Source organism: Lepisma saccharinum, chromosome 9 (assembly GCF_977018435.1).
Source record: "Lepisma saccharinum chromosome 9, izLepSacc3.1, whole genome shotgun sequence".
Lineage (NCBI taxonomy): Eukaryota > Metazoa > Arthropoda > Insecta > Zygentoma > Lepismatidae > Lepisma > Lepisma saccharinum.
The window spans coordinates 73,014,778-73,031,480 of NC_139237.1; the positions used below are offsets into that span (position 1 = coordinate 73,014,778).

At 38.8% G+C, this 16,703-nt stretch overlaps 1 protein-coding gene across 1 annotated transcript in view; it reads right to left on the reverse strand.

The window, feature by feature from the left end:
• Positions 1 to 1,316: 1,316 nt before the first annotated feature.
• LOC145992139 (pre-piRNA 3'-exonuclease trimmer-like) overlaps positions 1,317 to 16,703 on the reverse strand; it is a 150,110-nt gene continuing 134,723 nt past the window's right edge. The window contains exons 12-13 of the mRNA XM_083128404.1: positions 6,914 to 7,012; positions 1,317 to 2,661 (exon numbers count right to left, since the gene is read on the reverse strand). Coding sequence (XP_082984530.1) covers positions 2,586 to 2,661; positions 6,914 to 7,012 — 175 coding nt within the window. The 3' untranslated portion in view covers positions 1,317 to 2,585. The remainder of the gene's footprint in view (positions 2,662 to 6,913; positions 7,013 to 16,703) is intronic.

Below are 16,703 nucleotides of genomic sequence, written 5' to 3' on the forward strand. Positions count from 1 at the left end.
TCCTCGCCTTTTCACCTTCAATTCTTCACGTAACCGAGCTAGGAAATCACAATAATAGTCACTTGTGATTGTGTGACCCTGTGGCAGGTAGTCCGTCAGGAAGACTCCCTCACAGTATCAGAAAACGGACAGCATCACCTTAGCGGCTGACCTTTGCACTCTTGCCTTTTGGGGGCCGGTGAGGAGCTGAGTTTCCACTGCTTGCTCATCTCCTTTGTTTCTAGGTCATAAAGGTAGATCCAGCTTTCGTCCATTGCAACCAGTCTGCTGAAAAAATCCTCTTCATCCAGCTCACAGCGGCCTAACATCTTTAGTGCTGCTTCCTCTCTAGTCCTCTTCTGGAAAGGGGTGAGCAATCGTGGCACCCACCGTGCCGATACTTTATGAAGGTGCAGCTGGTGATGGATGATATTCCAGATGGACCCATAACTAACACCGATTACAGCCATCACACTTTTAATGGTGATCTTCCTGTCTTCCATTATCATCTTCTCCACTTTCTCCATCAATGTGGCATCATTTGTGAAGGACGGTCTCCCTGTCCTAGGGGCATCGGAAATTAGCATGTGACAGGTTTGGAACTTCCGTTTCCTGTTCGAAACCATCTCATAGGATGGGTTTTCCTCCCGTACACTGCTTTCATCTCATCGTGAATTTGCTTCGCTGCTTTCCCCTGGAGATGCAGGAAATTGATGACGCTCCGTGCCTCAATTTTGTCAATCATGACACCTTCCTTTATTCACGTGTAAAAAAAGGATAGCAATAAACATCCAAAACAGACAAAAATTTGTGTGCTTAACCTAGATGGACCATTGTACAATACACATATCCGAGGGGGTTTCTAGTTTGTTTCCTTCCAGGAGATTGCACGAACTTTTTGATACCCCCTCATATATATCTCATGTGTTACGTATGTTATATGTATTGTACGTGAATGAATGAATATGTGTTTGTATATTTCCATGTAATTTCTATTGTATTAATCAAACAAAGTGTGCGCCTTCTGTAATTGGAGGTTCAATCCTCTGTAGAAGTGCAAAGCATAAATAAATAAATACAGTTGGACCTACTGGATACTGTACTAGCCTTCTGTAATTGGTGGTTCAATCCTCTGTAGAAGTGCAAAGCATAAATAAATAAATACAGCTGGACCTACTGGATACTGCACTAGTTCTATTTATAAGTAATAAACGAAATGCATTTTACTGTTCGAGGTGTCATGAGAAATGGGTAAATGCATTAATGCAACATGTGCCCTCCTAGTAACAACACAAGCAGATACAAACATAATAATAATAAAAAACTCAAACTTCAAATTAGACAATTTATTTGACACAACTAGCTATGAAACTTCGTGCCATTGTCTTTTTTTTTATTATGGTTTTACATAAAAATAACGTACAGAAAGTGCAATTTTCCATTAGAGCACAGCCAGAAGATTTGGGTGCCTCAATGCTGGGAGGCACCATGCACACATACGCATACACGCACTCTCACACGCACATACATTCTTGAGAATTCAAATAAGCATATTTTACAAGGGCCTCTAAGCAACGAACATGGCCTACACCGACATTCGAGGTGGCCTTACGTAAAAACAGAGCATGGTCGAAGAAATTAATTAAAAAAAGCAGAGTGGCGCGTAAACTTTCATATTAACTCAACGATAAGTACAGTAAATAGGTAAATTCGTTCTTGTGTAGATTATAAACCATTGTTCAAGTGTTGCCAACTCAATGAAGTGATATCTAAAACAAGTAAACTGATCGAACACGATAAACAGAAAACCATCTGAAAAGTTTTCGGATATTTATATTTTTTAATAAATGGAAGAGTGTTTAAATTAAATTAGCCTCAGTTCGCGAAAATCTTTTGGACGGTTCCATCAACTAACTCATTATAATTAATTCCTGTACTCTCATCGTTACGGTGAGTGCAGTGGCAAGCATATGGTCACATCATACGAGAATAAACCCAATTTAATATAAGATTGTTATTTTTTACGAAAAAGAAAATTATATGCGCCAGTATGCCTAACTCGTTAAACTAATTCAATCAATTAACGAATAACTAAAAAAAAAATATGAATATCTCTTTTTCTATTTAAACAAGTTTTCTTAACCGAAAAATCATAAAATATCCTGAGGCGGCAACACTTGTTATCAAAACGCAATATCGAGATAACCTCCTTACTGAAAAAGAACATAGACAGCCACTTTAATTTTCTGTACTACTACGCATCCACTGACGTGAAATAACCAGGTTTCATCCTGAGACATACGCAACCTTGCTGTACATGGAGGTCAATCTGGTTGTCGTGTGTTAAGGCGCACATCGCACTGAACTGCGCGCGCAGCAGAAAGAAATCGGATCACGTGATGCTTTCCCAGTGCGGCGGGTCATTTGAACTAGATATATAAATTATTCTTACAGGCAGTCTTAAGATATGCCCCAAATCACTGCTTACTTAGGTCGAACAACCTACAATAAAACTTATTTCTTATACAAAGTACCTTTAATAAACCATCTAAGTCACTGCCTTAAACCACTACTTCAGGATCACTGTAACAACCTAATCTGACGATCTAGGAGCTGTAGTCCCCTTTCCACAAGGAATACGCAATCCAAGCACACAGACCACCTGACACAACCACACCGCTCCTGCAAAAGACACATATCATCATTACCTCTCGTTATATCCTTCCTACAGTCTAATCCTTGATAGGGGCCAGGATTTGAAAGCAAGTGCATATTTTCAGTAAGCTTGCTGAAAATAACTGAACATCTGATTTTGCACTGTTCAAACAACGATAAGCAAGTGTGTTTTGAACTTCAGTAGTTGTTTGATTTAGAGAAATATGGTATTACACTTTCAGTCTGTCGGTGGCCAATGGAAAGGGGAAGCTGTAGGGCGTTGGGAAGAACACGCACATACAAGGCGGCACGGCAGCTCAGTAACACTTTTTTTTTGTGATTTTAACTACTTAAACTTCGGTCACCATATGTTATGTTATCAATACACCCTACACATAAAATAATTTTGGAATAAGTTAATTTTTAGGTCCACTTTATGCTGAGATAGACTTTTCTGGACTGGACCTAAATTTTAAAGTGCGATTAGAACCACTGTGTGACTCTAGCGGGTATCGAACCGGAAACCCCTTGATTGCAAGGCGGTCTCTAAACTTGACGCCAATGTACAAAATTATTGTGCATGCAGGGATTCGTCCAAAAGCTTCCATCTGGAAGGGGTGCGTGTAAGGTCGTATTTAGGGGGAGGTAAGGGTAAATTTAGAGCCAAAATGACTTATCATAAGTTGAACCTTTATGAAAAAAAAATAGGCGGTGTTGGGGTGTGTGGACAAATCACTGTGTACACGTTTGTACTTTAATTCCGTAATTATGCATTTACTGGCGCGCGTATGTGAAGAAGAAATCTCCGAAAGTGGATTTTTCATTTGACAAGTATGTAAATCCTGACCCCCATACTTCAAAAACAAAGTTCATCCACTGACGTCAGCCGAAGGAACAAATTGGGAAGACAGTGAAGATGTGAACAAGGTGGGGCAAATAAGAGTTCGAGGCAAATGATAATGAAGAAGGATGACAATTGCCTAGGAAAGAAAGAAATGCAAGGCTGTGAAAATGAACGACCAGGTTTGCTGATGAAAATGCGTTGGCTGAGGGACTTGAGGATGGTTTGGTGTAGGAACGACAACTGGATGTCCACACTGACAAACACTGTACTCGTACAATGTTTGCAAGCATTTGTCCCGTGCATTTTGCTGCTATGCTTGTGGCATGTTTGTACACAGTAAAAAACAAAAATTCTTGGGGAGGGGGATGGGGTTCACCCATATTTGATCATGCACTTCTAAATCTGCTTACGCATATACTATGCCAACCGCTCAGGGGAAGTGAGTGTAGTGAGGATAATGAACTACGAACCCAGAGACTCCAGGTTCTAACTCAAAAAGGAAAGGGAGTTTTGGGACAATTATAAGGGAATTTACACTAAAAAGAGGAGAGCCAGATGTGAAATTGGAGGGGGTCGCGGGTGGGCTGTGATGCAAGAATAAAACCAGTTTTGCACAAGTTTCAAGAATTCCAAATGTTTGGAAATTCTGTCTAAACTCTACATTGTCTCAAGGAAGGGTTCGCTTAGCATTGTCTCCCCCCTTGTGTTTTTGAAAACATTTGAACAAGTATTTGAAAATAAATTGCCCATTTTGATTTCTGAACTTCCATATATCCAACAGATTACGGGGAGAGGGGGGTGAATACTAAAACCACCAGTATAAACACGGACATGGCTTACAGATGCAAATTGGACACATAGGTGTAAACCATGTGCGCGTCAGAGTACATACACTAAATAGTTTTTACACAGCTTTCATACAAGTGACTACGTGGACAGATGTTGGTCAGTGTGGACTTCATATTACACAAAACCTACAGATACATACACAAATTGTCGTTTAATTATGACACATTACTTCAGTAAAAAATGGTCGGGAGTAGCAGTTTGACATTTTCCTGTTAAAACTGTTACAGATACCTTACCATATATTTGTTTGTAATTTCAAATCAATTAGGAAAGACCGTGCGCACACATTACAAGGTATATTCCAGTATTTTCATGTCAAAGACTATTCCAACCCGCCCCAAAAAAAATCATCATCAAAATTCCGTGCCCTTTCACAACTCACGCCACTTGTAAATCTCATACTTGAGACAAATAAATATATACAGTCTTGACTACTGACAATTAGAAATAGACAATAGTCTTGACAAATAACAGTTCTTTATTGTATAGTACGTCTCAGGGCCGTTTTCTTATACCGGGTGTTTTATAAATACTTGAGGGGTTACAAATATTTATTGCAAGTGAAGTATTGAATTTACGTTAATGAAACCAGTCCAGAACAAACGAAGAACTCAAACTGTTTTTTTTGTTTTTTTTAACACCTACGAATGTTCAATGTATGCACCACGAGTGACACGGCACGCATCAACACGATAGTCTACTTCTTGCAACACTTGCATCAACATGTGCCTGTGTCTATCGCTGCGATGATATGCTCCCTTAGGGCTGCGATATCACGCGGCATCGGTGAGACGAATACCCTGTCTATGATGAAACCCCACAAAAAAGAAGCCACACGATGTAAGGTCTTGGAGATCAAAACATTGCACAAAGCACTGCGAGTGATGTGGGTGATTTGAGTGTCGCCTAGCGGCAGAGATATGAACTCCTGGCTCAACGAAACATTCACGCACAAACTGCTCGCGTTCCTATCGTGTTGATGATTGCCGTGTCACCCGTGGTGCATACATTGAACATTTGTCGGTGTTAAAAAGAACTGCGTTCCTCGTTCGTTCTGGGCAGGTTTCATTAACGAAAGTTCAATACTTGACTTGCAATAAAGTTTTGTAACCCCTCGATAATTTATGAAACACCCGGTACAAAAAGACACAATGCTGTTTTGGTTTCGTGTTATGAATCCTACACGAAGTATTCATACTTGTTCTTGACTGGTGATGACATCGCAAAAACATCAAAAACGTAAAATACCACAAAATTTGACACTTTCAAGGAATATAATTATCCTAGAAATTATGCAAAACCCGTTTTTTTTTTGCACCAGTTTTGTGTGAAAACCTGAATTGTGTGATAACATTAAATTTAATATTCCGATGCAATTATTGAATATTTCAAAAACAAAAATTTTGGTATTTTGATGCATATAATTAGAGTGGAATAATTACACACTAATATTAATATTTTGAACAATTTTAATCATTACAATTTTCAAGCATAGGTATCGATAGGTGAGAGTATCGGTATAGGTTCAAAGTGGTATCGGCTCAGCCCTGATTAAACATTTACATCGTGCATTCAAAATGTTACTATTCTCTCCTGACGAGCCATAATGCATGACAACTTCGTACGTTTCTGCAGATATAAGTGCAGGAGGCCTTAGAAAGAGCGTTTCGCGGGCTAACAGCAGACGTCACTCGCACACTATTGCCGATACTCTCGTGTCGTCTGCTCCTCAGTCGAACAAACAGGCCGAGATAGCAAGAGGCAGAGGTCACTCACCCTTCCAGGAGGGTGTAGCGAGCTAGCTGTGGCAACCGGGCTCGCTCATTCGCGGACCTGATTGGTTCTCGCACACACACACACACACACCCATATTGTCGTCTGCTGTAAGCCCGCGAAGCGATCTTTCTAAGGCCTCCTGCACTATAGTAAGTAGTATGCTGTCGAAAACAAGCCATTTTCTTCTCGTCACGAGATCACTGCGCACGCTACTGTATTTCAGAACACGAAAGCAAATATTCTGCATTTGTTTTTGCCATATGGCCCCAAGCAATTGCAAACATTTCTTATTCCCTTTGTACTCCGAACAAATGCATGAAAAATCTATATTTGCCACGACAAACTAAAGCTATACGCGACTCTCTTGAAATAAAGAACCATATTCAAAACAAAGATGCAGAACAAATGAAAGACTAGAGTGCGCGTCAAATCTCCTGCATATGACCTTGAACGGCTGAACAGCACCAGCGAATCACAGACGTGCGACGTTGCCTAGTTCCGTGACAAGGCGTTTCGCTCAACCACGCTGTCTCTTCTCCGTTGGAGATTTCGACATGGCACCGCTGCAGTGCGCTGCTATTGGCTATTGCCATATGCAGGAGATTTGACGCGGACTATAGTCATGTTTGGCACTTATTTTTCTAATGTCGGCAACTGCTTATTCAACTTTAAATGTTGATTGGAAAAATGGATGGAAAACAAACAAAACATTGTTAATTTTACACAATCGAGCAGGAAGCAAAAAATAAAAGTGATTGCACTAATTGCATGATATAATTTATAATTAATAACAAAAGAAAGCCTACATACCACATCACTGTCCTAATGGCTGGTGAATGTTGCAGAGGGCTGTAGTAGCAAACGTGGAAGTCCTTATGTTCCTTGTAGTGCTTCAGAATGTCCCTTGCACTGAAAATAAATAAGAGGATTATTAATAAATTACACTCTAAACGTTGTGGAAAGAGGTGACGAATTTGGGGGGTGGGGCAAAGGCACATTCTGCCCCCTATATTCTCTCAAAAAGAGCAGACACACACACACACACACGTATACATAAAATAATGTTTATGCCAAACTTACCTCTCCTCAATATTTATTGAAGTTGGTGCTACTGGTTGTGAATATACATGATGTCGCCGTACATAAGGTGAAGTGCCGTATTGGCCGGGGATAGTCCTTTCTTTGAGTTTCTGTCCCGATTTTTTTGTAATGTAAAACGGGACGCCAAAATGTCCAATCTTTGTGTCAATGAATTATTGGTGTAGAATCACTGCAAAATTCTTACAAATTGTTATTTGAAAAGAAGGCTGTACTAAAAAAGATCCATCCATTCATCGGCAAAATATCAATGGATGACTTTTCAATTGTAACGGACTGTTTGGTTTAGTTCAGTGCATATCATCATTTTATGTAAGTTATTTACACAGTATTTATTTATTTACTTTTCAAACGTAAGTATTTGTGACGAAACAATTTTTGTATTAAAATTTACACATTTTGCCGTTTCGTTTTCCTTCAGGAAGATATGAAAAATGCCCCGTTTTGTTGTTTTGAAAATCTGATCACCTTCGCAGTACAACAGGAACAAACCTTGTATTGTTCTTTCGCCTAATGGCTTATCAGAACATGACCTATCACCAAACCGTCATTTTAGGCGAAATGGGGTTTCCTTTTCCCCTAATTTTCAATTTAAGAAAATTTTCAAATGAGGGAAATTTGTATCAGCATCCTTAATATGAAAAGAAAATGGAAGATGAAGTCTATGGACACCTGTTGGATCACTAACTTGTGATTTCAGTTAGCTATATTCTTAATAAATAAATTAATTAGATCTGTGTACACGAAACTTTACACCATGCAAGCACATATTATAACCTTTTTCAACATGCCTTAAACCCAGTGCCTCCACCGGTGATCGAACCCGGGAGCCCTTGATTACAAGGCGACGATGATACCACTACTATGCCATAGGGGAGCCCCTGCTCACTGCACCGTGCCATGGAGGGACAAAGGGAGTGTGGAGGTAATACATCACTCCATTGTGGAGGAGATGTGATCAGCATCGCGCTCCGGCTGCCTTTACCCTAGTGGATTCCTCCGAGGTAACCATTTATTAGAGGCTGACTGTACCGCAGTGTGTCTTCATACATGGTTCATCTACCGCGGGAGACGCACTCGCATCTCTTGTGTGACAGTCAGACACTCCACACAAGACAGAAAACATCGACGATGGCAGGCCTTACCTGCGGAAAAGTATCTTGCGTCACACTGTTTAGTTTGCTTTGTCTGGAACTGACGCCTCCGTAAAGTTAATTTTTACGTTGAAGAAATAAATTCACTGCACGAATCTGCGATTAATTCCAGATGAGAAATAAATTCGTGGAGATCAATAAATATCCGAGAGAAGTGCCTGCCGCAGAGCTCCTCATTGTTTCCACGAGATTCTGCTCTTACGGCCATCGATGGTACGGGGCGCCAACAGAACGGATCAAAAAGCCACTCGACCTCTCCCTGGCATATGGATTTCCTTCCTACATTTAGTTCCTTTGTTTTTTTTGCTTCATTTTTTCACTCTAGATTTTCGCCTTCCTAGTCTCAGAACCTTCTTTGTTTTCCAGCTTATGTTGATTATTTCTTGACTGAAACCTTATGCTGAGACCGATGAAATACAAATCATAGTGGCTTCACGAAGGCCTAACCGGCAAGACGAGCGCTCCCCGCTAGGACGTGCGCTGGGTAAAATTACCGAGAAGAAAAGTTACTTGTTTTAATTGTTTTAAAACATGTAAATAGCAATTGATTAATCTATTTATATTAATTCTGAAAGAACACGTTGAAATACCAACCTCAAACGTATGAGCGCGCGTTGGGTGAAATTTACCCAGGTAGTGTTTCTACGGCCCTGCGAGCTGAACAAACGAACTAAGTAACAGCCGATTCAAGGTCCCAACACTCGAAAGGGTTCACTAGAAAGGTACTGAGAAGGCTGGCGACCTCAAACGCTCATCGGAAGTGGTCAAAAATTATATATCGAAATCGGCTGGGTAATTTTTACCCATACGATACGGGCGTCGAACAAGGCGAGAGATTTGGGCACAAAGTATGAATTTTCGATTGATTTATTCTTAAATTATGGGCACGTCAGCACACAGGCTATTTGTTCTCGTCACGCAATAAGGGGATAAACCCTTTAACAGTAGTGTAATTGATGATACTACTGGGGCGATAAATGATGAGCCCCTCTCAGGCAGATTTGGCTACACTTAAAACAGGCTCAACATGCCCATATGAGCTTTTTGCTCAAGTGTGGAACCCTGCCTAATCCAAGATTTTTGTAAAAATGCCCTCGGGAAGTTCCCGTGAAATGATGACCCCTCTCAGATTGATTTGCCTACACTTATAAAAGGCACTTCTGTGAGATTGTTGTCCATAAATTTGTTAAAAATATGCACCTCTTGATATTTTTTTTGGCTACACCTAAAACTACGCCAAACGTATTAACACACACACACACACACACACACACCCACACACACACACACACACACACACACACACACATATTTACTTCCGGTTTAAGTTCAATTGGACACCAGCCTCAATTTGTTTATCTAATATTAAAGCAATGTAATATGCAGAGACTTTCTAGAATTGCTCTGTGACTCTCTCATTTCTTACATCATAAACATATGATTTTTCACCTATGAGAATAACACTACATATGGTGTCATCAGGGAGTGTATCGTGGAATTCACAGATAATTTTAATGTTTGTCCTGTCATTAACCACAACTTGTTTCCTTTTTGAAGTGTTGATTACAAACATGGGTCTCTGTGCTTTGAATTCATCTGGTGTGTAATACATGTCAGTATTGCCAGTAGTGACCCTTTTGTATGCTGTAAATGCTTCATATAATTTAAGGAAATCATCCTTGGACATGTCTAAATTATAATTTTCTCTAGGGAAAACCTCATTTCTGCCATTTTTAAGATATATGTTCTTGATGTTGCAGTTATCAAATTTACTTGAATTTTTTTCCTGATTATTGTGTCTTCCATTCTGAAACAGAACCACCACAAAATCCGGCATGTCATATTGTATACTGGAGAATGAATTTGTAGCATCAAACTCATAATAAGTACCAGTTGCAGGCTTCTGTACACATTGATATGTATAAAATTGTAAAGGAACCTGTGGATTTTTTATTATATCTGCTTTGTATTTAAGAGCATAACTGGCTTCATATTCAACAACTGGGATTCTTAGCTCCATAGTCTGAATAATGCATTTGCCTTCATCAGGTAGGGTATTGGGCAGAGCTTCCCCTGTAGAGTTTAATGTGCTGTACCTCATCAAAGCATTATTATCATTGGCAGCTCTTCTAAATGTGATTCTTAAACCACCCTTCCACATAATATCTTTGTAATCTGAGAAGAATCCTGGCAACAGGCGCATAGGGAACAGCACTGTGTGGCTCTTGGATAATATTTTATCACCAGTCTCAAATCCACCTATTTTGTAGTAAGAAGCCTCGGTTTTGGATAATTTTAGTGTGGCCAAAGCTGTGGAGGTAATGCCGGGATAATCCACTCTGTTTATAACAACACCATGCTTTCTGATTTCAATTTCAGAGAACAGATGCGGCACAAAATTGTCTACCAATCTTATATTTGAATTTGCCGGATAATCTGTTCCATCCAGCTTTACAACATCAAATTTGATGTATAGATCTGCTCTGTGAGGGTGTATAAAGCCATCCCCTACATCAAGATCAACCTCAATCTCTGTGTTGGGTTGATTTAAATTTGCAAATGTCCTCCTGTTTGGAGGGAATGATTGTAGCTCACAACTCTCAATATTTTCCATTTTTTTTGTATGTATTTTTATTTAAATATTAATCTCTATGATTGCAGTTGTTGTGGCTCCAGCAAAATCAACTAATTCTTCTTTTTCATTAGTGACCATCAATTCAATATTATCTATTCTGTTATGACACACAGGAAAATATATTGTTGGGGATGGAGTGTAGATGATTGGCTCCATAAATTCAGAATTAGGTTTAAATGTTGCAATGATGCCAGTTTGTTTGTGAGTGCCTATGCCATTTGATTTGGTGATCATACCCTCGGCCACATTACAGTGAATATTCAGAGTCTCTATGGCTAAGAATTTAGGTATATTAATAGCAGTGTGTTTGATGGCTGGTTCAAGTTTTGTGTTGTTCTCAAAGCCTAACAGCTCTCCTATAGTACCCAGATCCACTGTTTCTGTAGCAGATACAATCTTTACTCTGTGAGTGACAGAATTTTGAGTTAATACTATACCTCTGGGTAATTGAGCATTTAGAGTGGACAGATTATACTGCCCTGGAGTGATGACAATTTTTTGATCCCCTACTGCAATTTTGTTGTTGTGGTGTGTAATATTAGGGATCAAGTACATGCCATAAAATGCTCTGAGAGCTATTGTTTTGGGATACACTATATCATCATGTAATTTGAGTTTCAATATTGAATTTTGGCTGGTGAGATGGAATACCCCCATGATGTTTTAAATACCACAAGGCCTTTTGAAAATTTTCAATTGATGGTTTATTTATTTGAGACATATATCTGAGAACAGATAAACACAAATGTCCACAATTAACATCGTTGAAATTTTGTACACGGGCATTATTGTAATGAAGATTAACTGATTTTAGATATTTTATTAAATTTTCAGGTGGAACACCTCCAAATGAATCAAACACAAATGCCTCATCTTTTAAATATTTAAGATAACAAATCCAGTGAGTTCCCTGATTTTTGTACTTATCCAAATTAACAATGCCACACTCTTTGTTGAGTGGTTGTTCTGGCAAAGAATCAGACATGTACACACCTCTAAAATTTTTGATGCCCAGTGGCTTGATTAAAGCTTCAATATCTTGGTTTGTAAGCGGCTCTTGTTTTTTTTAAACTTATTCATGGCTCTCTTAACACCTTTGCCTTGTTTCTCCATGGCCAGGTTATGGCGCTTCAATTCATCTAATTCTGCCCTATTTTTCTTGGCATCTATTACTGTTTTTGCTATGGCAGCTGATCCCCCAGCCAAGCTCCCAACAGCCCCAAGTGCTGCTAAGATGGCCGGGATAGTAAATATGAAACCCCCCACATGTGATTTTTTTCTAGATTGTTGTCATTTTTTTAATTGGGGGGTACTAAGCAACAATTTCATACCATGGCCCTTGGCAATACAAGAGCTTTTTTTCTTGCGCTGCTTTTTGGTTAAAAGACTATCAATAGTTTTAAGAGATTTAAGACCTGCATAAGGTATTTGATACATAACACCCTTGGCCTTCATTCTAGGTTTATTATATACATATTCACAGCCCCCACCCCAGTTTTTGTTTGGTGTTCATAGCTATGGTGGTTCCCAATGCTGCTATTTTTTCACTCAAAGAAGCATCTTTGCTTACAAATCTACCAAATGCAGCCTCTTCTAATTTCTTGTCTGCAACATGTCTCTTGTCAAGATCAGAATGTGTGTTGTATGCTATGTCATGGTCTCTACAAGCAGCATCTAGGGGATTAACACCAGGATCACCTCTGTTTAATCTATGGTCCAATTTTGTGCCTGGACCACAATACTGATAGCCTGGAATATGTAGTTCAAATGGCAGCTGTTTATAATGTCATTAACCAACCCCCGGCCCTCAGAAATATTCCAAAATTTAGGTGGTAGAGTATTAATAATTTTTATAAGATATCCAATCCCCTTAGTGTCATTCACTATAAAATTAGATAATTTGGTGCTTATCATGTCCATAATTCCAACCGTTTCATTGTAAAAATTGTGGTTGCCAGCATTTTCCTCCCCAGCTATCACCAATAACCTATCTACAAGTTTCCTGACATCATCAACCCACACAAATTCTTTAGGCAGGGTGTTGTATTGTTTGATTCCACTGCCTGTCTTAATTTGTGACCATATGGGCTTGATTAAATTGTTGTATTTTGCTCCACTGCTAGACTTGACTCTTTTTTGTGTGGGATCATTGTTCTGGTATAGAGCATCTGATTTTATTAATATTTCTTTGTAGTGCTCATAATCTTGATCTGTATAGCTGCCAGGCCTCTTCCTAGTTATTAGTTCCCACAATCCAGGTGTGCCGGGATATTTAACAAAACCACCTCTTTGTCCAAGATGAGATTCTGAATATACAATTATATCATCTCCCATAAATGTTACTCTGAAATTGCCAATTCTATGTATGATGCTACCATCAAGCTCTGTGTCAGCATATAAGCCAAAGACCTCATCTTTGTTGTCTTTAGGTGTGCTTAAATATTTTTGAGCAAGACGACCCAATTCAATAGGATCCAGAGTAGCTTCAATTCTTCGAGGAGCAACAGGACTAGGTGTATGAATACTGGAAAGTGGGGTGATTGGATAATCTAATATGTTCCTTGCAGCTACAGGTACAAGTTCTGTGATCAAATTTTGATTTTGCTCTGTAACAGTTTTGATATTTTTACCTAATTCACTAATAGCATCAATGATAGGCTGTTCTGTTTGTTTGTGTTGTTCATAAATTCCTCGGTTCTGTGATTTCCATCCCTTAAATCTTTTTACAAGATAATCTCTTAATTTAAGATCATCAATGATTGGCCTTTTCATGGTTATTTATATATGTTTCAATGTCTAGAAAATTGTTGATTTTATTTCTGTATTTGCCACTATTGGGTTTTCTTGTCATATCAATTGTGACAAACCCATAACTGTCCTGGTTCCAGCACCTACTGCAAAACTTGGCAAAATTATTGTAGCTCAAGTCCCCACCTACATATTCATCATGTACGTGTTTGAGGTTGGTATGATCTTGATGAAACACACATATAAAATTGCTGTTGTCTCGGATCAGCTGCTTCGGTATTTTAGCAATCAATGTTTTTGTGTCGGCCCTGTGTAAAGAAATTTCTAACCTTGTTTTGATTATCCAGTATAATGTCATCAAACACAACAACAGAATTATCGAGACATTCATGAAGTGGCTTAACATCTGGTTCAAAAGTGGCTATATCCAATCCATCATATAGCTTCATCAGCTGCTGATATTTTAATTGTTCCAAGCTCTTAGAGAAAACATACAAGTGCCTGTTTTTCCAATCTAACCAGTTGGGTGCCAATAAAAAATTATCAATCATTAGTGTAGTTTTACCACAAGCCGATGGCCAAACAATAAGACATCTAATATTATCAGGCAGCAACTTGCCATTTCTCTTAATCTGCTGTTCAGGTTCTGGCAGCCTCTTTATAACATCCCAGGTGCTCATATTATCACCTTGTCTGCATCGATCCAGCTGTGTTCTGGAAGTCCTAGCCATTTGACAAATAACTTGTTGCCTTTTCTGCGGATGATTTTTTCTATGAGATATGTGTCAGGCTGTTTAGTTTTGCTGAGTTCTTCTTCATAGAATCTGCCTTTGAGAATTTCTCCTCGGTGGTCTTTTATTATATATGTGTTAAGGGTCCCAGGTTTAACTTGAACCACTGTAAATAATTCAGTGCTCCAGTTTCTTGTAAAGCCTCTTTTGAATAAGTGCTTATATTTGCTGATCCTTACTTGATCACCCACCCTGTATTTGGCCTTTCTTGTTGTTGGCTGGTATCTAGGATAATAAACAGTCCTGATCAATTTTTGCTCATCAGATGAAGTTACTTCAGAGGGTTTCATGTTGATTGTGGAATGGACCGAGTTGTTATATTTATGTAGAAGTTCTGGAAGAATATTAAGCCATTTATAATTACCTTGAAGTGTAAATTGTTTATACATAAGATTTTTTAGGGTTTTGTTGAATCTCTCTACAATTGAGGCTTTGAGATCACTGTAACTCGAGTAATGTTGTATTGACTGGCTTTTAATAAATTGTTGGAACACAGAATTATAAAATTCTTTGCCATTATCTGTTTGCAAATAGCGCGGTGATCTTCCACTCTGATTGATGATTGTCCTGATGGCTTCTGTAACACATTTTCCAGTTTTGGATTTGAGTGGCACAGCCCAGGCAAATTTTGAAAATGTGTCTATGACAGTGAGTAGATACTTGTAGCCCTTGTTGATTTTGTTTAAGTTTTTCAGCTGTCTACTTGCCATCTCAATCAAGTCCCCTTGCCATAAATCATCTATGCCTTTTGTGACTACTGGCAGTCTCTTATAATTATGTCTGGCTTGTCTGTGTAATTCATCAACAATAATTTGTCTAGACATAATATGAAAACAAGAATATTGCAACTATGGGGTGTTCAGCAGCTGATACTGCAGGATTTTCTAAATATAATTTGTCCCCTATTTGTATTTTAAATTCCAGAGAGCCATCATCTTCAACATAGGCTGTTTCTAATGTATTGGGATCTGTAAAATCCTCTAACTCTACACTGGTGATTTTTGCTTTGTTGTCAGCATTTGTTATTGATAAGGTGGGGTAGTGGTGTGCCTGTGGTTGAAGCCAATATTTGATCTTGATTGGTCTCAGTGTGCCCCCAACAAAAAACTGGTAATAAAATTGTGCAGGGGACAGCATATATATTTTGCCACCTGGTGTAAATGGTGAATCATATTCTTTGTTGGGGATGCTGTACAATTCAAGAATTACTGTATGTTTTGGATTCTCGATTATGCCTGTTATTTCTTTTTCTGCTGTAAGCAATCTGCTTGTTACAGATTCAAGGTGCTCATTGATGGTCCTAACAACATCATCATGGCCTGGCTTGATTTTTATGTCCACAACAAGTTTCTTGTATTGTTGCACAATTTCTTGTAGCTGGGTGGCAAAAACAGACAGAGCATTTGCTTGATTGGATTCCATGGTCCCTAGCTGTTGCTTGATATTAGCTACAATTTGTTGCAAATTTTCAATAACTGCCAATTTTGAATTTTGAGCAGTAAGATCATGGACCTGTCTTCTGATATCCTCAAACAGGGCATGCAGTTCATTAATATGTTGATTAGTTGGTAGAGTGGCCACTGTTTGAGTGAGTTGTTTGATCTCTGTCTGGATATTCTTGATATCTTCTGATTTCAATATGCGATTCACTGCCCTCTTTATATTTTTAAGTTCCTGGGATGTAGGCAGATTTGATACAGTATTTTGCAAAGATTCAAGTGCCAATTAAACATTATTTAATTCAGATGCATCAGCCACATTTTGCATAGCATTTTGGAGCAGGGCTATATCTGCCTGAGTGGGTGTTGTATGCTGTAAAATTTCAAGCTTTGTTTGGATATCATCGATCAAGTGATGAAAATGTGATAGTTCAGATTCAGTGTTGAGGTTTTCAAGCTTTGTGATCTGTTGCTGGACACTGACAAGTGTGTCTACAATACCAGGCAGGCGAGATTCTAGAGATTCTTGTACATTTGTCAAATCACTTTGCACTGCTGCTATTGTACCCTCAAGATGGGTTATGGTACTTTGAATTTTTCCAAAATCTTCATATGTTTCAAGTGGCAGCTTAATATTTGCAACACTCCGAGTTATTGCACTCAAAGCATCAGAAGATGGCAAGTTGTTCATAAAATTTTCAAGTGTCTCAATTTTTTCTTTAACCTCGGCTATGG